This window comes from Chelon labrosus (genome assembly GCF_963514085.1).
Source record: "Chelon labrosus genome assembly, chromosome: 15".
Lineage (NCBI taxonomy): Eukaryota > Metazoa > Chordata > Actinopteri > Mugiliformes > Mugilidae > Chelon > Chelon labrosus.
Window position 1 is genome coordinate 17,504,972 of NC_140348.1, and position 25,755 is coordinate 17,530,726.

Sequence of the window (25,755 nt, forward strand, 5' to 3'; positions counted from 1 at the left end):
AGGCATACGGGTCAAAAGTTATAAGCGAAAACGCAATTTTGCTAATTACATCGCCCCCTAGTGGCCGAATGACACCAAATTTTCATTGCGCACTTCTAGGGGAGTGTCGAAGCGTGTGACCGAGTTTGGTCTTCGGAAGTCAAAGCGTCGCCGAGATATAAGAAAACTTCCTGTTTGGCGGCGTTGCCGCCGACTGCGATTGGCTAACGCGAAAAGTCGGCATGAACTGTCACTGGGGCAACCCACGGTATCTGTGGATATCGTAATATCATTTCAAATAAAAACGCATCAAGAGATATGAGCAAAAACAATGTTTTGCTAATTATAGCGCCCCCTAGTGGAGAAATGACACCAGATTTTTATCGTGCACTTGGGACAGAGTCTGGAAGCGTGGTACCAAATTTGGTTTCATTGCACCAAAACGTTGCCGAGATATGAGCTCAAATGGAAAACGGCGCCTTCGCCGCCAATTTTGATTGGCTGTTACGGCCAAACGGTTTCGAATCTGAAGATGACTTCTGATAACTTTTGTGCGCATTGGTCAGAAGACGGTGTGTGCCAATTTTCGTGAGAATCGGACAAAATTTGTGACCGCTGAAACTTTTTTCGTGTTTTTGATGAAATCCAAAATGGCGGAAAATCCATCATGGCCGAAATTGACGCCATATGGTGCGTTGAACCCGGCGTGGTCCAAGGATGCCGAGGATACCTTGTTTTCAAAAATCGGACATACGGTTCAAAAGTTACATGCACAAATGTACTTCAAACTTTGACCCGTTGGTGGCGCTAGAGCGTGGTTAGTGCTTACATGAAACTCAGTCAATGTAAAGTTGAGACTGTCCTTAAGCTGTGTGCAAAATTTGACAACTTTTTACCATACGGTTCTATGGGCTGCCATAGACTCCCATGGCGGAAAAATAATAATAATAATAATAATAATAATAATTAAAGCTGCAAGCAGCATTGAGGTGGCCAAGCAGGAAGTTCGGCAGCGCAGATTTGCCATGTAACTCAATGCAGTCGCATCAGACATAAAGCATTAAGCAGTCACAGCAGGTTTCGAGCCAAAAAAGCCAGGATCCTGTTTGGCGAATGCTTTTGCCAGTTGTTCCAGAAAGCAAATACATCGATAAGGCATGGTCCGAAGATGGCCTGTTCCAATTTTGGTGAAGATCAGATGAAATTTGTGACCTGTGAAAATGTTTTGATGTTTCTGATTAAATCCAATATGGCGGCCGAATCAATTACGATGACATCACAAGTTGACGTGGGTCGGCCTAATGACGTCTAACAGTATAACCAGACACCATTAGTACATTTTAATTCCAAAGACATCAACAGCTACAGGCCAAAATGCATGGTTGCTAATTGCAGCGCCCCCTAGAGGTCATAGGTCGCCAAAATTTATTGAGCGTTCCCCTGATCGGGTCCTGAGTCCATGTACCGAGTTTGGCTTTGATACACGCAAGGGCTGCTGAGATATGAGCTCACTTCCTGTTAGGGGCTTCGCCGCAAATTTCGATTGGCTGTTACGGGAGAACGGTTTTAGTTCCGAAGACAAAAAGTAACGCATTAATGAAGCACGGTCCGTAGATGACGTGTGTGAAGTTTGGTGTCGATCGGACAAAAGTTGTGACCCGTGAAAACTTTGAAGTGTTTTCGATAAAATCCAAAATGGCGGAAATTCCAATGGGGCGAAATTAACATCATAGGTATCGTCGATCTCGGCATGATCCAAGGAGTCCAACAGTACCAAGTTTTTGAATATCAGGCATACGGGTCAAAAGTTATAAGCGAAAACGCAATTTTGCTAATTACATCGCCCCCTAGTGGCCGAATGACACCAAATTTTCATTGCGCACTTCTAGGGGAGTGTCGAAGCGTGTGACCGAGTTTGGTCTTCGGAAGTCAAAGCGTCGCCGAGATATAAGAAAACTTCCTGTTTGGCGGCGTTGCCGCCGACTGCGATTGGCTAACGCGAAAAGTCGGCATGAACTGTCACTGGGGCAACCCACGGTATCTGTGGATATCGTAATTTCATTTCAAATAAAAACGCATCAAGAGATATGAGCAAAAACAATGTTTTGCTAATTATAGCGCCCCCTAGTGGAGAAATGACACCAGATTTTTATCGTGCACTTGGGACAGAGTCTGGAAGCGTGGTACCAAATTTGGTTTCATTGCACCAAAACGTTGCCGAGATATGAGCTCAAATGGAAAACGGCGCCTTCGCCGCCAATTTTGATTGGCTGTTACGGCCAAACGGTTTCGAATCTGAAGATGACTTCTGATAACTTTTGTGCGCATTGGTCAGAAGACGGTGTGTGCCAATTTTCGTGAGAATCGGACAAAATTTGTGACCGCTGAAACTTTTTTCGTGTTTTTGATGAAATCCAAAATGGCGGAAAATCCATCATGGCCGAAATTGACGCCATATGGTGCGTTGAACCCGGCGTGGTCCAAGGATGCCGAGGATACCTTGTTTTCAAAAATCGGACATACGGTTCAAAAGTTACATGCACAAATGTACTTCAAACTTTGACCCGTTGGTGGCGCTAGAGCGTGGTTAGTGCTTACATGAAACTCAGTCAATGTAAAGTTGAGACTGTCCTTAAGCTGTGTGCAAAATTTGACAACTTTTTACCATACGGTTCTATGGGCTGCCATAGACTCCCATGGCGGAAAAATAATAATAATAATAATAACAAGCAGCATTGAGGTGGCCAAGCAGAAAGTTCAGCAGTGCAGATTTGCCATGTAACTCAATGTAGTTGCATCAGACATAAAGCATTAAGCAGTCACAGCAGGTTTCAAGCCAAAAAACCCAGGATCGGTTGAGATATAAGGTCACTTCCTGTTTGGCGAATGCTTTTGCCAATTGCTCCAGAAAGCCATGCATTGATAAGGCATGGTCTGAAGATGGCCTGTTCCAATTTTGGTGAAGATCAGATGAAATTTGTGACCTGTGAAAACGTTTTGATGTTTCTGATTAAATCCAATATGGCGGCCGAATCAATTACGATGACATCACAAGTTGACCTGGGTCGGCCTAAGGACGTCTAACAGTATTACCAGACACCATTAGTACATTTTAATTCCAAACACATCAACAGCTGCAGGCCAAAATGCATGGTTGCTAATTGCAGCGCCCCCTAGAGGTCATAGGTCGCCAAAATTTCTTGAGCGTCCCCCTGATCGGGTCCTGAGTCCATGCACCGAGTTTGGCTTTGATACACGCAAGGGCTGCTGAGATATGAGCTCACTTCCTGTTAGGGGCTTCGCCGCAAATTTCGATTGGCTGTTACGGGAGAACGGTTTTAGTTCCGAAGACAAAAAGTAATGCGTTAATGAAGCACGGTCCGTAGATGACGTGTGTGAAGTTTGGTGTCGATCGGACAAAAGTTGTGACCTGTGAAAACTTTTAAGTGTTTTCGATTAAATCCAAAATGGCGGAAATTCCAATGGGGCGAAATTAACATCATAGGTATCGTTGATCTCGGCATGATCCAAGGAGTCCAACAGTACCAAGTTTTTGAATATCAGGCATACGGGTCAAAAGTTATAAGGAAAAACGCAATTTTGCTAATTACATCGCCCCCTAGTGGCCGAATGACACCCAATTTTTATTGCGCACTTCTAACGGAGTGTCGAAGCGCGTGACCGAGTTTGGTCTTCGGAAGTCAAAGCGTCGCCGAGATATAAGAAAACTTCCTGTTTGGCGGCGTTGCCGGCGACTGCGATCGGCTAACGCGAAAAGTTGGCATGAACTGTCACTGGGGCAACCCACGGTATCTGCGGATATCGCAATTTCATTTCAAATAAAAACGCATCAAGAGATATGAGCAAAAACAATGTTTTGCTAATTATAGCGCCCCCTAGTGGAGAAATGACACCAGATTTTTATCGTGCACTTGGGACAGAGTCTGGAAGCGTGGTACCAAATTTGGTTTCATTGCACCAAAACGTTGCCGAGATATGAGCTCAAATGGAAAACGGCGCCTTCGCCGCCAATTTTGATTGGCTGTTACGGCCAAACGGTTTCGAATCTGAAGATTCCTTCTGATAACTTTTGTGCGCATTGGTCAGAAGACGGTCTGTGCCAATTTTCGTGAGAATCGGACAAAATTTGTGACCGCTGAAACTTTTTTCGTGTTTTTGATGAAATCCAAAATGGCGAAAAATCCATCATGGCGGAAATTGACGCCATATGGTGCGTTGAACTCGGCTTGGTCCAAGGATGCCGAGGATACCTTGTTTTCAAAAATCGGACATACGGTTCAAAAGTTACATGCACAAATGTACTTCAAAGTTTGACCCGTTGGTGGCGCTAGAGCGTGGTTAGTGCTTACATGAAACTCAGTCAAAGTAATGTTGAGACTGTCCTTAAGCTGTGTGCAAAATTTCACAACTTTTTACCATACGGTTCTATGGGCTGCCATAGACTCCCATGGCGGAATAATAATAATAATAGGGAAGAAAAGGTACAATCACAATAGGTGTCCTACGCAGCTTCGCTGCTTGGCCACCAATAATAGGGAAGAAAACGTAGAAACACAATAGGTGTCCTACGCAGCTTCGCTGCTTGGCCACCAATTAAAGCTGCAAGCAGCATTGAGGTGGCCAAGCAGAAAGTTCAGCAGTGCAGATTTGCCATGTAACTCAATGTAGTTGCATCAGACATAAAGCATTAAGCAGTCACAGCAGGTTTCAAGCCAAAAAAGCCAGGATCGGTTGAGATATAAGGTCACTTCCTGTTTGGCGAATGCTTTTGCCAATTGCTCCAGAAAGCCATGCATTGATAAGGCATGGTCTGAAGATGGCCTGTTCCAATTTTGGTGAAGATCAGATGAAATTTGTGACCTGTGAAAACGTTTTGATGTTTCTGATTAAATCCAATATGGCGGCCGAATCAATTACGATGACATCACAAGTTGACCTGGGTCGGCCTAAGGACGTCTAACAGTATTACCAGACACCATTAGTACATTTTAATTCCAAACACATCAACAGCTGCAGGCCAAAATGCATGGTTGCTAATTGCAGCGCCCCCTAGAGGTCATAGGTCGCCAAAATTTCTTGAGCGTCCCCCTGATCGGGTCCTGAGTCCATGCACCGAGTTTGGCTTTGATACACGCAAGGGCTGCTGAGATATGAGCTCACTTCCTGTTAGGGGCTTCGCCGCAAATTTCGATTGGCTGTTACGGGAGAACGGTTTTAGTTCCGAAGACAAAAAGTAATGCGTTAATGAAGCACGGTCCGTAGATGACGTGTGTGAAGTTTGGTGTCGATCGGACAAAAGTTGTGACCTGTGAAAACTTTTAAGTGTTTTCGATTAAATCCAAAATGGCGGAAATTCCAATGGGGCGAAATTAACATCATAGGTATCGTTGATCTCGGCATGATCCAAGGAGTCCAACAGTACCAAGTTTTTGAATATCAGGCATACGGGTCAAAAGTTATAAGGAAAAACGCAATTTTGCTAATTACATCGCCCCCTAGTGGCCGAATGACACCCAATTTTTATTGCGCACTTCTAACGGAGTGTCGAAGCGCGTGACCGAGTTTGGTCTTCGGAAGTCAAAGCGTCGCCGAGATATAAGAAAACTTCCTGTTTGGCGGCGTTGCCGGCGACTGCGATCGGCTAACGCGAAAAGTTGGCATGAACTGTCACTGGGGCAACCCACGGTATCTGCGGATATCGCAATTTCATTTCAAATAAAAACGCATCAAGAGATATGAGCAAAAACAATGTTTTGCTAATTATAGCGCCCCCTAGTGGAGAAATGACACCAGATTTTTATCGTGCACTTGGGACAGAGTCTGGAAGCGTGGTACCAAATTTGGTTTCATTGCACCAAAACGTTGCCGAGATATGAGCTCAAATGGAAAACGGCGCCTTCGCCGCCAATTTTGATTGGCTGTTACGGCCAAACGGTTTCGAATCTGAAGATTCCTTCTGATAACTTTTGTGCGCATTGGTCAGAAGACGGTCTGTGCCAATTTTCGTGAGAATCGGACAAAATTTGTGACCGCTGAAACTTTTTTCGTGTTTTTGATGAAATCCAAAATGGCGGAAAATCCATCATGGCGGAAATTGACGCCATATGGTGCGTTGAACTCGGCTTGGTCCAAGGATGCCGAGGATACCTTGTTTTCAAAAATCGGACATACGGTTCAAAAGTTACATGCACAAATGTACTTCAAACTTTGACCCGTTGGTGGCGCTAGAGCGTGGTTAGTGCTTACATGAAACTCAGTCAAAGTAATGTTGAGACTGTCCTTAAGCTGTGTGCAAAATTTCACAACTTTTTACCATACGGTTCTATGGGCTGCCATAGACTCCCATGGCGGAATAATAATAATTAAAGCTGCAAGCAGCATTGAGGTGGCCAAGCAGGAAGTTCAGCAGTGCAGATTTGCCATGTAACTCAATGCAGTCGCATCAGACATAAAGCATTAAGCAGTCACAGCAGGTTTCAAGCCAAAAAACCCAGGATCGGTTGAGATATAAGGTCACTTCCTGTTTGGCGAATGCTTTTGCCAATTGTTCCAGAAAGCAATGCATTGATAAGGCATGGTCCGAAGATGGCCTGTTCCAATTTTGGTGAAGATCAGATGAAATTTGTGACCTGTGAAAATGTTTTGATGTTTCTGATTAAATCCAATATGGCGGCCGAATCAATTACGATGACATCACAAGTTGACGTGGGTCGGCCTAAGGACGTCTAACAGTATTACCAGACACCATTAGTACATTTGAATTCCAAACACATCAACAGCTACAGGCCAAAATGCATGGTTGCTAATTGCAGCGCCCCCTAGAGGTCAAAGGTCGCCAAAATTTCTTGAGCGTTCCCCTGATCGGGTCCTGAGTCCATGCATCGAGTTTGGCTTTGATACATGCAAGGGCTGCTGAGATATGAGCTCACTTCCTGTTAGGGGCTTCGCCGCAAATTTCGATTGGCTGTTACGGGAGAACGGTTTTAGTTCCGAAGACAAAAAGTAATGCGTTAATGTAGCACGGTCCGTAGATGACGTGTGTGAAGTTTGGTGTCGATGGGACAAAATTTGTGACCCGTGAAAACTTTGAAGTGTTTTCGATAAAATCCAAAATGGCGGAAATTCCAATCGGGCGAAATTAACATCATAGGTATCTTCGATCTCGGCGTGATCCAAGGAGTCCAACAGTACCAAGTTTTTGAATATCAGGCATACGGGTCAAAAGTTATAAGGAAAAACGCAATTTTGCTAATTACATCGCCCCCTAGTGGCCGAATGACACCAAATTTTTATTGCGCACTTCTAACGGAGTGTCGAAGCGCGTGACCGAGTTTGGTCTTCGGAAGTCAAAGCGTCGCCGAGATATAAGAAAACTTCCTGTTTGGCGGCGTTGCCGGCGACTGCGATTGGCTAACACAAAAAGTTGGCATGAACTGTCACCGGGGCAACCCACGGTATGTGCGGATATCGCAATTTCATTTCAAATAAAAACGCATCAAGAGATATGAGCAAAAACAATGTTTTGCTAATTATAGCGCCCCCTAGTGGAGAAATGACACCAGATTTTTATCGTGCACTTGGGACACCATCTGGAAGCGTGCTACCAAATTTGGTTTCATTGCACCAAAACGTTGCCGAGATATGAGCTCAAATGGAAAACGGCGCCTTCGCCGCCAATTTTGATTGGCTGTTACGGCCAAACGGTTTCGAATCTGAAGATTCCTTCTGATAACTTTTGTGCGCATTGGTCAGAAGACGGTCTGTGCCAATTTTCGTGAGAATCGGACAAAATTTGTGACCGCTGAAACTTTTTTCGTGTTTTTGATGAAATCCAAAATGGCGGAAAATCCATCATGACGGAAATTGACGCCATATGGTGCGTTGAACTCGGCTTGGTCCAAGGATGCCGAGGATACCTTGTTTTCAAAAATCGGACATACGGTTCAAAAGTTACATGCACAAATGTACTTCAAACTTTGACCCGTTGGTGGCACTAGAGCGTGGTTAGTGCTTACATGAAACTCAGTCAAAGTAATGTTGAGACTGTCCTTAAGCTGTGTGCAAAATTTGACAACTTTTTACCATACGGTTCTATGGGCTGCCATAGACTCCCATGGCGGAATAATAATAATAATAATAGGGAAGAAAACGTACAAACACAATAGGTGTCCTACGCAGCTTCGCTGCTTGGCCACCAATAATAGGGAAGAAAAGGTACAATCACAATAGGTGTCCTACGCAGCTTCGCTGCTTGGCCACCAATAATAGGGAAGAAAACGTACAATCACAATAGGTGTCCTACGCAGCTTCGCTGCTTGGCCACCAAATATAGTGATTTTAGTCGACTGATTTAAACTGCACCCCACCAAAAGACTGCCTAACTTTGTGATGTAAATTAAAGTGATTAAAAAGTCAAATACTCAAGAATCTGTCATATATTTTATAAAAAAAAGGGTATTAAATCATGAAAATGTGCCATTTATTGATCTTAAATAGATGGCATAAGTCTTAAAAAGACAGAGCTATTGCATTACTTATCTAAACGTCTTTTTACATTTGTTTTATAATCCAAACTATTTCATGAGCATTGGACTACTTTATTTCGAAGCACCTTTAAACCACTAGTCATCGGTGAAACTGAAATCACAATTATTTGGCTTATCACTCTCCACCAGTGTCTCAGTGCATGCTACTCATTACTATTTAGATTTTAGTCCGGGGACTGTCATTAACAGCAGCCCCCTTGGTTAAAGATAAACTGGTACAGACACTGGTTTAAATATGTTTGTGCATGCCTGCAGTGCACTAAAATACTGGAAAATGAATAGCAGTGGGGAAGTAAAATGGGAACCAGGGGAATGTTTTTGGGACTTGTCCTATCTTTAACACAGAAAATGGAAATTAAACAGTGGGACCTATTTTAACTGTGCATTGCCACTGATAAGTCATATGTAAGTGGGCCATGGTGGCGTATCAAGCAAGCATACCATTATTTTCATAGGAGCACGGTGTACGTCTGTGTACGTTACGTAGATGTGCACGATGGTTGCGTAAAGTAAAATATAAATAGGATCAAAGCTGTGAATCATCACAGCAGCAGTTTACACATTTGTCTTCTTATATCAGTTCTGCAGCTAAAGCAGGAATTGTGCGTGAAAACAAAAATAAAACTGTAGTCTGTAAGGTGTGAGGAGGTAAGAGGCAAATATGTGACTCGCCAAATGCTGATCATGAGCCTTTTCAAGTCACATTTTAGAGATATATAGGTTACTGTGTCAAGCTAAATGCTTCCCAAATCTGCAGCATTAGTAAAAGTAAAAACTTTGTTGATGGACTCAGGAAAATAATACCGTGACATTTTACCAGAATAATTACAGCCATGTTATTCAGCGACATTTTGATCATGACTGCCTGTGAGTTCAATCTCAAACTGAAATGAAAAGTGTTATTTTTTGTTTGCAAATTAAAATTGCAATGCTGTTTATGCCAAACCAACTACAAAGGCCCTTATGTTCACAACTGTTGCACCCACCGACTGGTTTGGAACGAGGATGAAGACCGTTGTAAGGACTGAGCAGCCTTGAGGGATTTTGGTTATGATTAGTATTTTTTTTTTCCATGTAACTGTGTGAAATGTTTGTGTCAAAGGACTCCCTAGGATGGACATTATCTGAAATCCTGATGGTTTATGCCGCGCTAACTGCTATTGAAACTGTTTTAGCATGTCATAACTGACCAATTGGTTGTGACAAAAGCATATTGAATGGATCAGGGGCACAGAAGTGTACTGCAATCTGGAAGGATGGGGCGTTGGTATCAACCTGTCCAAAGGCAGCAAAGCTTTATTAAACTAATAACAAGAGGTGGTATAATCCCTGCTTTCCAAACTCCCTTAGGTAAATCTGAATAATGGAATAATGATATTAAACTTTCATATGTGAGATCCAAGAATTGGTCGCCCCAACCCAAAAAAAAGTACAATCAAAAACAAGTTTGGGGTTGCTTCGGTTTATCCCTTGGGAAGCATAAGACACAAGTCTCCCAAAGAGACTTCAGAGTAAATTAGGTGAACAGACTACCCGTGGGAATCCTGTAAATATGCGGTTGTGTAAAGTAGAACTAAAAGTAAATCTAGAGCAGGCCAGATTAGAAGTTGAGCACAAAGACACATCTCAGTAGCTGAAGGTGCAAAAAAAAAATTAACAAACACCCAAACAAAGATTTTTAAATTACTCAACCATTAGGTGAATAATCATACTGTACTTGAACATCAATTAAATCAAGAGTGTCAATTAAAACAAGGCCAGGAGACATGAATGCTGAATAACTGTGTGTTCCAACTTACAAACCAAATGCACATACATCATTTGCCTCTGTACAGAGTACACTGTCCACGGTGGACGTATAATTTACTTCTGTAAATGGGAGCCAATTCCATAATGGAGACTCACCTTGAAGGGTCTGAGAGCACTGCCCACTTTAGTGCAGCAGTTCCTCTCTGCAATTTCCAGGTGTCTCCCCCTGCGCCGGAGGACCTGCAGTTTGCCCTCTAGGTCCTGCAGGTTGTGTCTGTCCCTCGAGGACAGAGGACGTCCATCGACACACTGGCAAGAAGACCAAGAAGCAACTACATGAAGCAGTAAATACACATGTGTGCATGTTCTATGCTTTAAGCTTAATGGGGGTATTTAAAGTAAACGGCAGAAATAATGGGGAAAAACAAGAGGTAATTGACCTTCCCGGCTATTGCCAAAACTATCCATTACGGAAAATAATTTGACATTTAACTCAACATTTATCGTTATTTATGGGAATGGATTGATATATGAAGCATTAAAACATTAACGTCTAAAGATTCAGGTACAATTTATCCGCACAACATACAGAGCATTCACATGTTTTAAGAAAACTTTTAACTATTCAATTATTAAAGCAAACTCCCTTACGCGTGTCCTGTGTTGCACTTTATTTTGCACTTTTCTCTCCTCTTGGTACCTACTGGGTATATAACCTTTATTCCAGGACAAAGGAGAAATAACCAATACACTGAGCTTTTGTTTTCAACTTTATGTTGCCACTGGCTACTAAGAGCAACTTATAAAAGGTTCCACTCTGGTTCACTGTTTATGTTGCTTGCATTTCAGAGGTTGGTTCATAAGGACAATGCCAGCCATACATAACAGCATGCAAAGACAGAGGGGCACAAAAATGAAAGGAGGGGTTGATCAGCTGTGCTATAACTAAGGACCTTTGAATAAACATCAATTGTGCACACTGTGTAGTAATTGCAGAGTAAAATAGAAACCGCAAATGAATAGATGCATACTGATCTAAACGTGGCTAATGTAATGTAGTTTGACATGTATGTTTTGCTCCATAATGTCGTCTCACGACTTATATGAAAGATATTTTGTACTGCATGTGGTGTGCGTCACGCACAAGTGCTTTGTGTAATTTGTTGAGACTCACCTTGGATTTCAGCTTTTCTATCTGATGCTCAACATCATCAATGTCCTCTGTGTTCTCCAGGCGTTCATACTGCACGCTCCGGGTGCCTTTTATCAGATTCAAAGGCAGAACAGACATACCATATGCCTGAAAGACACAGAAGAACTGCCATTATAATCACACATTATTGTCAGAGTTGGGTGGCACATATGGCACGTGCTCCCGCCCACACAGACCGACTCCTGCCTGATGGCAAACTCATCTCAATGTGGAACACGACAACAGTCAAATGAGCGTAAGCAAACACACACATAGCAAATCATATAGCTCCTGGCCTCCCAGGCTATGTCATTTTTGGAAGAGGAAAAAAAGATTAAAATGGTGGAATCTATAATTGTGCTGAGGTTTATTGGAGAATTTGCTGCAACCATTTTGTGTGGATATCACTGCCTTATATCACCCTGATGCATTTACAGCTTAACAGTGCCCCCATGTGACAGCACTACCCCTCTATCCAGGATTTGATTAAATGTTTATAAGTCGCATTTTAGAGAGGAAATCTGGATTAGGAGTGGGGGCATACGGGTGCCAACGATTGTGTATGACCTGAATTTGAAAATGTACCCACTGTTCCGTTTTTAGTGTGTAAATAGCAGACAATGACAGACACACATACAGGAAAACATAACCACATGTATATACACAGACAGATGGGTACAGAAACAGACAGAATATGTGAACAAACATCAAAAGCTACTTAAGGTTTTCCGTGGTCTTCAATCCCCTTAAAGGACGTCTGAAGTTTAATTAAAAATGAGGGACATCTTTAATAACAAGAAACAGACCAATCAATACAAATGAAAGCAGCAGCAACACGCCAATGCTTTCACTGTGCTGTCTCACTTTTACCAACTCGGTGGAGTGCCATTTTATGGGTTCATAATAAAACAAAGGGGCCTTTTGTGCAAAGATACTTTCAGCCCTGTCCAAAGATGCTGCCCTCTTTCTTCTTCTATTTTTCAAGGGGGGAAAACGTCAGAGTCTATATTTTTCTGAAACAACTTTTACTAGGTTCTGAGTGTTAGGTAGCATTAAGAGAGCCACATGGGATACTAAGTCAGGCTACACTATTATTAGTCTCTGCTGTGGATCTCTGCCACGGGCGAATGTCGCCTCCTGCAATGAATCATGGAGCTCTTAAGGCCGGAGCATGTCCCGAATATCAAACACACTCATAAAAGGAAAACCTGTCCCAGATCCCCAGAGAAACATTTCCCTTCCTCTCAAATGTGCAACTACACGAGAGAAATATAAAAGGAAAAAAAAAAAAAAAGGAAAAAAACAAAACAAAACACAGGTGTCCCTCTGCTGGAGTGTTCAGTCTTACCTCACACATAATGATGCTTGCTCATTAAAGTTATTTTAAACCCAACTGTGGTTAATAATACGCCGGAATAAGCTTAGCAGGGTAGATGGGAACGTTTGTGTGACTTTGTGTGTTTGATGAGGCTGGAATCATTCAGAGTCATGTGCCTGCTGAGTAGGAAGAGGGAGAACTAGATGGACATAGGTCTCCTACACAAGCCTCCTCTTTGTTTATTTTTTCACTTGCGATGGTGGCGCTAAAAGGAAGGGGGGAGTAGAGGTCCCCCCTACATTCTCAATACCAACTGATACTGACACAGTTCTCGACAATATGCCTACATAAAACTACTCCATGTACAAGTTACCTTGCAGATAATTCCACTCTGCCTATCTGTACTAGAAATGGTTAGAGGTCACAATGGTGCCTTAGTTGTTTTATGTGAAACCAGAGTTGTGACAACAGGTGACCACGTCAATTGTTTTAAATTGTGGACTAAAATAAAATGGAGATTAGTTTGAAATGTCCTTCATGTTACGTCAGGTTCCCCAAGCAGCACATGCTACTCATCCAGCTGTCATTTACTCAGATCACAGTTTAAGATCAGGATGACTGACTAAGCTGAAAATAATGATTAATGTGATATTAATGTGCGTAATGCATACTTCTCTTATATTTCTGCTTAGTTTACTTAATTAGTGGGGACAGCCTTGCACTCTATGAACTCAAAGTAGCATTGAAAATTATCACTCTACTTCATTATAAAGCTAATTTCTCCAGGAAATTAGACACACGGTTTCAAGAACACTTTGGAGTTTATCATAGATTCATTTGGTTCTTGCCTCACAAGACGTTATAGCCACACTGACACGTCACCAGGTTTAATGTTAACAGTTTTGTTTTTCCTTTTTCTTTTCAGGTGTGCAGGTTTGAAGGGGCTGCTTGCTTGTTTGTTAAAAGCTTCTTGCAACTCTCTCTACATGTGGTCACCCATAATTGCCAAAAGATAGTGGTCGGGTATTTAATTTCTTTCTACGTTTGAGAGTAGACTGAGGTCTGTACTGACTGTATTTTGCAAACATATTCACATATCTGGTTTGTTTAAATTACAAAATGTAGAGCCGCTTAGGCCACATATCTACATGTGACACGGCATGTGACACAAGAGTTGGACTACAATCACACCTCAAGCTGCAATGTCATGGTCAGTGTGTGGATAATATCCACCAGGGATGAGTACAGAAGCCTTGAGGACAGTTGGCACATTTGCAGATGATGAGATTGGATGGCCGTGCGTCTGTGATCCAGCAAGGACGTCCCATAAATAAGGGCGACTTTTGAAACTCAGTTTGGTGGGAGATTTAATGACAGATGTTAGTTTTGTATCAGACTGGATGATGTGCCAGTATTTATTAATGCTTTTGAAAAATTATGATTCTAGATTTACCCTAGCCACAGGATCTGACAAGTGATGCCAAGAGAGGCTTAAAGAGCAAAACTACTGATGGTCTCCAATAGTCTCCCACTAAGAACAAAATGCATTAACTTCTCTCAAGAAATATTAAGTCAATATTCATTTTTCACAAGTTGATATGGAGCCGATAACCTATGTATTGGTGGTCCTTTTATAATTAAGTAGACAAGCGAGGCAGGGCCCTGTCTGGCTCGACTGACTGCCTTGTATGGAGAGATCCACAAGCCATTTGGACAAGGCAGGCTAGAAGGGTCAGTCCGTGGTGGACGCGAGTTGCATACTCATTGTTTTGATTGAGTTGCGTAGTGCCATGATGCATCCCAAACATTGGTGCATTGTTTCCTACCTGATCAACAAATGGGAGGCAATTAGAATCGTGTTTAAAATTAGAGAAAACATTTGTTAAGTATGCGCCTTGCAAACCAAACTAGCTGGCAAGCCCTTCACCCTTCACTCCACCAGCACTGCCATACTACGAACCCATGGGTGACGACACTGTGGCCATCTTTTATACATCTTTTAATGCAGACATAAGTAACTCTGATATATATTGAGCTAATCTGATATTATTTATTTTTTTTGTGTGCATGTCTTTCATGAATATTATAATATTTTTTGTAGCTTGTCCTTGGAACAGGGCAAATGTAGTGCATATGGTTATATTAATTCAGATTAGACAGTTCCACAGATATAATGGGAAGTAGGGTTTAGGCTTAAGATGCGACAACTAATTGGTAAAAATATATTTCTTAATGCAAGTCTGCTGTTTTGAACATTCAAATTGTATGTCTGAGAAACCAAATCATCTTCTTTTCTTGCAACATCCTTCATAAAAAAGCTCAGTTTCTTCTCTTTTTTGAAATGTCTAGAAGCTGCTGGATATTGCAGACTAGCATTTGGTGTTTTAAAGTTTGATAGCTTAAATTACAGTCAGTTTATGATAATAAGCAAAACCCTTGAAGATGAGGGTCTTATTATATGGAGAAAAAGAAGCAACGGTTGCCCTTGCCGGCCCTTTAGCACAATTTTAATTACAACCACATACAGTGCATATGTGAATCCAAATGACAGTCCAGTTGTGAAAATGAGTGCCTGGTTGACTGACAGGCTACCCAGGCTGCCTCCAACCATTACTGCTCTTTTGGATTTCTGACCATACTGTAGCAAGTTTGACCCATCAGCTCTAATTTAATTGAAGTAATTGAAGTAAGCCTTCTGCAGTGTTGAAGGGCAATGACAATAAGTGATGTCCTAATCATTTAGTAATTGTCCATACTAATGATGATAAGAATGTGTAAGGGCACATCCTCTACTCTCTAGAGAACCTGTGTTTATGAATATTTAATTGAGATAATTTGACCACATGTGTGCAGTACAGGGAGGGATACCATTATTGTATCCTTTTTTAATTGACAGCATATTTTCTATACTAATAAACACTAATTCAGTGATTCTTACATGTCAAAATCAATTGAGTCAATTGAGATTTCGATTAAAAAGTGTATAGATGGGAATTAAATACAAATAATAATTTAATTTAAGGCTCACATTATTGGAGACTTTTAAGTATGACAGACACCTCTTCCTTTCACTAAGAGACCCCATCTCCCCAGGTCAATCTCAGGGCCAGTGATTGGATCAACAGACATTAATCTTCTTAACATTAGTTCAGTATCAGCACGTTATGGTCGGCAGTTTAACGGCAATAGAAAGGAAGGTCCACAGGAGACAGAGCCATGATAGTCATAAGTCAATATGCTAGCCAAGCTTTTAAATTAAGTCAAAGGACTTCCCATGATGCATGAGCTTTAAGTTGGCCCTGATCAGTCTCATCTCATCGCTGCTGCGTACGATCAAGCAGAATGGGAGATAAGACAGAAGGAATATGAATAGTACAGAGTAAACAGGCATATATTTCCTATCATCAGCAGATAATGTGTTTTCTGTGCGCTTAAATGACGTTCATTACATATTTATTAGTCACTTAACAGTACAGACCGAAATAGTGAAGTTCCTAGCATGAGAAGTACACGTACTTGAAAAGGAAAAGAATTTATTGTCCTGAAAAGTGTAATGTCATTTAAGGCTAAACTATAACTGATATTCTGTGTGTACCGAACACCTTGATAGACAATAAGCTGAATTAATTATTAATAGTGCTCATTATATTTTAGCAACAGAAACATTTTGAATGAACTGTTAATAGTGTTTTAGTTTTAGTTCAGTAAAGTCAAACAAGAAGACAGTATATGCATCTAGAGGACGCCTCTTTTTAAAATAAATCTATGAGCACCAGCACTTTGTATTCATTTTTAAGTGCACTAGGTTGCAGTGTTATATACTGTTCTGTTTACGTCTCAGGGTTGTTTAAGTTGTTTGCATTAAGGGAAGATGGCGAGGGGAGAGATAAATTAGCACAGGAGTCATGGGCAACATTTCCGCTGCGCATGGAACCCGTCACTTGGATTCCATTAAGTTAATCGGGATTAGAAGTAACACATACAAGAGACGATAAATCACGCAGATATTTGCAAATATAGGTAGGTTGCCACCGACAACAGTTTTCTTGGCTGCAGTTAGAGAGAAAGAGCAAAAAGATGAAAGGATACAAAGTGAGATAATAAAAAGGAGCCCCTGCACCGAGTCTGCAGCCACAAAGGAGGGAGGGGCAGCTGCTGTTGCTGCCTGAAGGCCTGATTTCTTTGATTGACTTCATCAAAACACGGGACATCAAAAACAAAGACACACTGGGTGTTTTGATTTCCACAGGGCATTCACGGAGTCCATAACAACATGGGCCAGGACAAATCTGAGCACAGTTCCATCCTCAAAATGCACCAGGTAATTATCCGCTCCTCAGAGAACTGATAGAGGAAAGTGAGAGAACAGTGGATAAAATCCCTGCTGAGATGGATTATATGTGCTGAAGGGAGATTGGCTTTACAATTTACTTGACTAGGTTGTGTATTATTCATTAAGAGCTCCACATTCGTTTGTTGTGTAATTTGTCAAATAGGACTCTTTGAGCTCAACGGAAAGTGGATAGATTGGGGTTGGTTGTCGCTTTACGCTCACTCGCTGGGTTGATACCCGACTAGTTTTGTTTTTTTCCCCAGCAGGCACTGTTCTGCATTACTCCGCCCAGACATCAGCACCAGCCCCTCCGGGGAATATTCACAGTCTAGTTGCAAGATAACGGCAAAGAAAAATGGACGGTGTTAAAAAGTCAATTTTTCTGATATACCAATGCTGAGGGAATCAAAATATAGGCATATATTAAAAAAAATAATAATATATACAGACATATATTAATGGATACTGAGGCATGCCTGTATATACATGTATACAGACAGCAGATAAGTGGATGATAAGCCTGTTAGGAGAGCCCATACATCATGAAAAAGTCTCAGGTGTTCAGGTGAAAAGACAGCAGTCTGAGCAATTTGAGCAATTGAATGCCTGTGCTCTAAAATCACAAAGCATTACTAATATTGAAAGGCCACTCCATCACTAGGTGCAGGCAAAGAGATGGAAGACCATTTCTGCACAAAAAAAAAACCCTTATGAAAGCACACTGCAGCTCAAAGAATATTTTATATAAACATGCATTATCAACCATGAAATGTCCGTGGAATCATGTTGGGTAAACACCACAAAAGGAAGATTATTCCATTTAGTCTTATTTCATACCTCAAAAAGTTTTTCCAACTTGGACATCTCAGTATGCACAGGTACGATTAAGTTACAGAAGTGGCGCGGTTTGGAAGTCACCCTTCTGGATGATTACTAAATTACTGTGCTGATTCATGTTGCACCAGTGAACACATGAAACAACATCAGCCATTTGTCAGGGGTCTCAACTCACCGTGTAAGTGATCACTGCCAACATGCCAATCAAGGTCAAGGAGCTGATGGAGAAAGACAGAGCAGGCAGACCATCTGTAGGAGGAAAGTCAGGAGAGCCATTAGAGATTTGTCCTTAACCTCTGAAATAACATCAACGGACACTCTGGTAATTGTGCAAAATATCAAGAGACAACTTTGCATTTCTTTCTATAGTCGTATTTTCCGTACTGTATAGGCTCAATAAAGCTTTGACTTTACTGCTGGTCTGTTTCTGCAATGTTTTGTTCAATTTCTGATCTTATTTGAATCCTTTACAAACATTTCTTTAAACCCCCGTTGCGTTTATGAATGCACGTTTACGTCAGGACCAATCACCATAAACTTACGTCAGTCAAGCTTCCTCTTGTGCTGGGAACAAATCTACCCCTAAAACTGAGCTCTGAGAACAAACATTCTCAGCTCCTGCAGTGCAGACACGAAAAAGGAGGTGGATTCTCAAACAGTGATAGGACATATGAAAGATTTCCTGATGCTGAAAAGCAACCAATTATTGACAGGTTTTGAGAATCTGCACCGTCTGTGCAAACAGAGCCAGTTTACGCTTCATGGGGAGTACTAACCAAGCCTGAGTTTGGAAAATATAATTCATGCATTATGGACCAGGGCCGTGGATATGAAGGATGTGAGGATGTAGTGAGGGTATAAGAAAACAATGATGTTGGGGCATTATGTGAAATGCAGGATGCAGTAGTTTTGGTATGAGCCATACCAGGGACCATGGTATCATCTTGGTATGTGTTACTTATTGATTTGGTTGAACTGATGATCTTGATGGTTATTAGGAAAAAGTCATCACCTCAGCTGATCATGTTCACATCTTAACCAATTATTCCTTTGTAAAGAAAAAGGGGGGAACCATGTTGATCACATCATTCAATTCATGTTGGTGTTCAGGACTGTCTTCCTCCGGCGGCATCTTTTGTCCTCGTCATTTTAAACAGTGGTCGGGATTTGTATTTAAACAGCGGGGTCTTTAGCTGTACGTAGGTTGAGTTGATGTGTGTCACCTTTGATTGAGGCAGAAAGGGGACCACCCATCAGGCAAGGGCACCAGAAGGTGTCACACCAGCTGTCAAGAGTTGGAGTTGGAAGACAGGGATTGATGAAGAGACTGATTGCCTCACTCCCCTGTCAAGATCCCACCTGTCATAGGGTTCCATGTAAAAAAGCAACACACTGGTCGCTTTCTAGATATCCCACATCAGCTCAGCGGCAACTTCATAATGCCCGGCCCACCTGTCAGCATGGGCATAGGTGGCACGCTGCTTCCTTTTCTCCTTGACAGTGGCATTTGATGGGGAATATTAAGTCAGCATCCGGGCATGTTTAATTTGTGCTGTTTATATCATTTATCACTTTCTTTTAGAGGCATTTCACAAGCAGCAGGACAAAAGGGTGGAAAATGGAGATAAATTATATACCTGCTCCCTATTGTATTCTACGCAAAAAGAAAACTTTGAAGTCTGACAGCTGGGCTCAACATTACCATTTGAATGTGTGTTTCCTATTCCCGAGTGTTTCATTGCGATTTTGCTGCCTTTGTTTAGTGGTGAGCTTGGTAAACTAGACAATGGCTTCATGTTCCGCATAGAGAACATTCTGTTCATGAACTCTGCACAAAGCAAAGGATAGATGTTTGCTGCCAGTCTTCTTGGTTTCTTGAGCAGATTTTCTGGGGATTAAACATAAGGAATATTGTCTATTATCAGTGGTGCTTCCACATCTGTACAGCTTCGATTCCGACAGCAATGGAATGAGGTAGCTCTTATCTCGTCCTGCATATAGCCCTTCAGGCTTGTATTCATGCATGAGACTTGCACAAAAAGGTGTTTATTAAGGAGCTCCTTTTCGCCCTAGCACCCTACTTCTGTGGAATAACAGAATCATTAAAAGCAAAGAGGAAGCTGCTGTCTATGTTTATGGGATGGCTATATGGTATTGTGTATGACTGCAATAATACTGCCATATAACCACATGTGGAGGATTGTGGTAAAGATAAAAACGTTACATAATTTGGGGGTTTGTGTTTAATAGGATATCGTGGGCATAGTGTAGTGTAGTGTTCAACCCCACAGTTGAGGGATGTCAAAGTAATAAAGACAACGGTACGATGGCAGAAGACGTCCATCAAGATGATCACTTCAACTCCAATTGTCTCACCAATTGTCAATTAAAGTCTCAGCTGCGTTTAGTCTCATTCATTACCAGTTTTATTCTATTTTATAACCATGTTATCAAAGCACAAAACCTTTGGCAAGTGTATCAAACCTATTACCTAGAAAGCATATTAAAATTATGCAAGATATAGACTGTAGATAGAATGTAAAAACTGGTGCATGTGGCGTTTTTTTCCACAACGGCTTTGATCACAGTATGAAGTGAAGACGTTAATTAAGGAATTAAAAAAAAGTAGGTGTTTATGCAGAATATTCCGATGCCAAGGCGAGGCACAGGAACCTTTTGGATACGAAATGTCATCACTACATATTTGTGTAATTTGTGTGAAATCTTGTCATAACTATGATTCCTTGAGTTATGGCCAAATACGTGTTTTGTGAAATCTCAGCGACCTCTGACCGCCAAACTCTAATCACCTTCTCCTCGAGTCCAATTAAAAGTTTGTGCCAAATTTGGAGAAATTCCCTCAAGGCGTTCCTGAGATATCATGGTCGTTAGAATGGTCTGGCCTGCCAGACAACCCACAGTTATAATATCTAGGGCTATGGCTGTTGCCAGAATTCAAAATCAAAATGTCGAATTATCTTTAATGAAACATTTAAAAGATTGACAAATGTACTTGTGCACTGTGGGGTTGGTAACTCTGGGTGAGGTCTTACGTAGAGCACCACCTTAAGACAAGGTTATGCACACGGATATGCTGTTTACTGCGGAAACAATAGACAATAAAGTGAACATCTTGTTTATCCCCCTCAGCACCTTAAGAGTCAGGGGCAGCTTTATTAAATAACTGCTTGATACGTGTCAAGGTTCGAGTGAGATTAGTTATTTTCTCGCTGCTGAAGAAGGAAAAGAGGCAGGAAAAGTTAAGTGTTAGGAATCTTGCCCAAGTACTCTTAGCTGCTAATGCTGGACTACCGCCCACCACTCCCCCTCGAGGCAAACCAAAAATACAAGATTGTACTCTATGGTCTTGAATAACAACATTAAGAGTTACTGATCTGGAGAGCATGCACGCATCACTGAAGGACTGTAACAAATATAATGTTGGAACCAGTGAAGACGTTGTGGCCTTAATGAACAGTTGCTGCAAAGCGTGTAGGAGGGTTATGTGGCAAAAGTGCCTTTTCTTTACACAATTAACCTCCCATCTGGAGAGGGGAGAAATGGGGAATTAGAAAAGGGATGATCCTCGCATTTCCTCAGCAGCCGAGCAATTTCCTCCCTGTGCCAAAGGAGGAAGGTTAGGGAGAGCATGTAGGGGTCCACTATTATGCAGAGAGGCAGATGGTTGAACTTCCTCTTTGATCCCAAGATGGCAAAAGGCCAAAGGGACTGTTAGGAGTCCACATTTGGCAATGGTCCTGCCTTAGCATGGGCATAATCACAGGCACTGTTCCACTCAACAAGTTAGGACGCCCAAATAACAGTATTTTTTTTTTTTTCTTTTTTTTTAGCTGAAAAAAGTTGCCTCTTAAATTCCCAACTATCTATGCTATAAAGTCCATTTTGGAAGAATTTTGGTAAATATGGTTGCCGAGTCATTTAATCAGGTATTGCTGGAAAAGTGAATGCGTCTTGGGTAACATCAGTAAAGAGATCGGTCCATGAGTGATCACTAGAGTGTCCTAATCTCAAAGATGTGCATCAAATCAAGAGATTTGAAAATAACATACGAATCAACACTTATTAACAATCTTCTATTATCTTATATGCAGTTATATGCATAGAAAAGTCATTATAGATGGGACAATCAACATGTACTATATATGAATAAATGAATGAATTTGACCTTGTACAGATCTTTGTGAAGTTAAAGTAATTAAAATCACCACACAAATAATTAATTTAATTAATGAATCCCTTTGTTTTCAGGTCACTCTGTACTGTAAGTTATTGTATTGGTCCCAATAAACTGACAGAATCTGACCCACTTATCATTCAGCATGTGAACTTAAGACATAATGTAAAAACACACTCAATTTAAAATCCCTTTTGCAATTCTAACTCTATGAATCATTGAATTTATATTAAACATGCTAACGTCCATTAACTTGCTTTCCAGGTACTCATGTACAAAGTTGTAATGTAGGGAACACTACTAAGCTGATATTTATTAACTCAATGTGAACCCAATTCTATCAAGTAAAAACTGTACACTGGCTCGGTAACAGCTGGACAACAGGGAGGTGATAGACAGAAGGGAAATCCACTGTATGAAGAACAGATGGGAGTAGTGGGTTTGGATGACTAAAGAAGGGGTGAGTGGATTTAATGAAATAGAAAAATCTCACAAGGCTGTACTTACGACTACTCCCAAGCTCCTCAAAAAGGTATTGGACTTTCTCCCACTGAGTGGAATTCTGACTAGGTGGAGCCTCCAGTGGAACAAACGCCCTGAAAGAAAAACAGGTAAAATACATTTGGTTACTTCTAGGTTGCCTCTGTCCCCAATTTCAGAACAGGCTATAACACATACCAGTTCAGCAGCTGGTATGTGCAATCTCTATGAGCCACAGAGATTGCACACATAAAAGGAAGACAAAGACCAAAATTGATCTATATATCTTTTTACATATTCCACTACAGGCAAGATGAAAAAAGCTGCCAATGCCATTGCTGTTGTTGAAAGAGAATGGCAAGAGGCAAGACAGACAAACGACAAACAAAGATAGAAAGAATTTTCCTGGGAACTAACTAACTAACTCTGTTTGACCAGACAGTACTTGTTCTTCTACAAAACAATGTCCCAGACATTGTCAAAAATACTTTTTTACTTTTTGCTCTCGTCTGAGCTTAATTGTAAATCTCTATGCTCTTACTTATCTGCACTGCTGTAGACAATAGAACTGTGCTTCTCCTTTTGAAACTGAACTCTGAATACAGAGTTTCAGTTATTGTGCTTTTTGGCAAATGAATCACTGACAAAGTGTTTATGGGTTTTTGAAAAAATCTAAATAAAATTAGTTATTAGCTATTAGTTAGCTTTTTGGTACAAACAATGGCTCAGTCTGGTCTATAAACGTTGAAACCAGATACACATATCAGCTTTGTAAATAGAATCTTTGTAGTACAATCAACACTTGAGTCTACAGCTCGATCTTTACTGTACAAAGCATTTCTCTTTCTCTCAAAAGAAAGCCACGACTTGCAAGGCCACTGAAGGCCAGCATCAAAAAGCAGGTTGATCACCATAGTAACCGTCTCTAGCAACCAATTAAAATGTATTTTAGATTTCTGGTATTCATCTTCAATACAATGGGCAAAAGAATACGCAAAAGTGTCAGCATTTTAAAAATATTACCATCTCTGGTCTACTGACAGAACTAAAGAAAGTTGATGAAATATGGAATGAAAGGCTGGATGTCAAACTAAATAATAAGAAAGGTGATGTGTTAATATGCTTTGAAGGCACTGTGTTCATGGAGCCACCTCTTTTTGAAGGCAATACTCTTTATGTCAACACCAAAAATGAGTATTTAACAGCTGGAAACAAAACAAAAAGATTTAATTAGACTTATTTGCAGTGACACTTCACGTAAATGAAAGAAAGCTGTGAAAAACCAGGAACCATTTAAGGTCTTAGGCACCTTCCAGGTACAAAGACAACGAACAAAGAGCCTTGTAACATCAGAACAAGCAAGAACCTTCTGAGTGAAAAGTCACCAAACAAAGCCATTATGTCTCCCTGTATCAGAAAAGCAGTGTGGGATAAAAGCTATCATGTTGTTGAAAATCAAAGGACCAAAGCAACAATTGCCAGAACAAAGCCACAGTGGTTCCAGTTCAAGAGGTAAAAGAGGGGCTAAATTGCTTCTGTCTATAAAATTGTCCTAACTTCCAAACTTTAAGCTGTAACAAAGTATAGTCACGTGTCCTTTATTTTCCCAAAGCCTTCTTTTAGGTGCACCATTTAATGGTTGAGAGACCGCATTCAATCGTAGAGGTTGAACTCCAGGTTTGTTGCTGTCATGGCTGTAAAGGAAATCTACTGCTGCAGTATAAAAATCTGCAGATAAACGGAACATGAGCAAATATGTGAATCAACATGCATTTGTAAATCCAATGCAGAATGTCATAAAAAAAATCCAATATTCCCTCAAATGGACATTCACAGCCTAGTTTTAGACTCTAAAAATCTATATTTAGAGAGAGGTGTGTAGCTTTTTCTCCTGAATGGCTTATCACGGCCAGACAAATGGTCCTGTAGCTGTTTGAAGGGGTCCTCCTCTCATTAACTCAACACAATGATACATCCACACCCCCTTTTACCTGCCGTGTACCGAAGCAGGAGAAGCCATCCATGTCTTCAACTCACCCAATTAAAAGGAGCACCACGCAGACAATGGCAAATCCAATTGTGTACTTCAGAGCGTTTTTCACTTGCTGTAATGAAAAAAAAAATAGTCAATCATGGGCATGAAGTGAAATATTATTATTCATTGTGGGTGAGGGAAGGCGGGGGCATTCGTACTCCATTTAGTTAAGGACTGTGGCGAGCGAGCGCAATGCAGAGTAAGTGTAGATCCAGTTTGACCTGGCAGAGATAAGATGTCACTCCTAGAGCTATTCATGGTGCTTTTAAAGTAACAATACAAAAGACCTCCCTATCAGTGAGAGAAAGTGCCTCTGTCAGCTCAAGACTGACATATGGAAGGGAGAAAAGACACTATGCGATAGCTGGCGATGTTTCCTACTTGCTAATAACTCAGTGGTGTACTGGCTGACAATTTCTAAATGTACAGATTTTAAATGTTATGAAAACTGAAGGCGACAATAGGAGGCTTTTAATTCATAATGTCAATGCAAGGAAAAGGTTTGCCAACAAACATTTGTGTAGCAAACTTAAACACAATAACCTATGAGTAATGACAACTCCAGATTTTTTCCATTTGTTTTACTGCAAAGAAGAACAAGTAAATTAGGAGAATATTCACATTTAATAAACTATCCTTCAAAAAAAATAAGTGCAATTTGGGCACAATGCTGTCTGCTATTTAGTCCTGGTTCCCAGAGATTAAGGATTCACACGAATAGACCCCCTGGTGGGCCGCTTTTGGCCCACGGGCCCTATGTTTGACACCTGTGCATTAGTGTATTGCATGCATCGCCTTAAAATGGTCTTTAAAAATGTTGACACGATTTCCTGTCTTTTAACCTTCGTTCTTTGCAGCGGTGCTCTTTTCATCTTTCCCCGCGTACATAGTTGCCTCCGCCAGTCGATATGCATTACTGCCCTCTGCTTTCAGCAGAAAATCCGCATCACCTATGCAATCAAGGTTTGTATGTGTGTCCTGTGAGCGCATGACGGCAGAATACAAAACATCCATCTACAGCACCACGAGTGGTCAGAAATTCTGCACCACATCTTCAATTATAGGTAAAG

General features: G+C 41.1%; 1 protein-coding gene across 2 annotated transcripts in view; it reads right to left on the bottom strand.

Annotated features, from left to right (window-relative positions):
* lmbrd1 (LMBR1 domain containing 1) overlaps window positions 1-25,755 on the bottom strand; it is a 63,886-nt gene that overhangs the window by 21,246 nt on the left and 16,885 nt on the right. For both annotated transcript variants that reach the window (XM_084562060.1, XM_084562061.1), the window contains exons 5-9: window positions 24,688-24,755; window positions 22,678-22,766; window positions 18,151-18,224; window positions 11,470-11,595; window positions 10,452-10,604 (exon numbers count right to left, since the gene is read on the bottom strand). In XM_084562060.1, coding sequence (XP_084418186.1) covers window positions 10,452-10,604; window positions 11,470-11,595; window positions 18,151-18,224; window positions 22,678-22,766; window positions 24,688-24,755 — 510 coding nt within the window. The remainder of the gene's footprint in view (window positions 1-10,451; window positions 10,605-11,469; window positions 11,596-18,150; window positions 18,225-22,677; window positions 22,767-24,687; window positions 24,756-25,755) is intronic.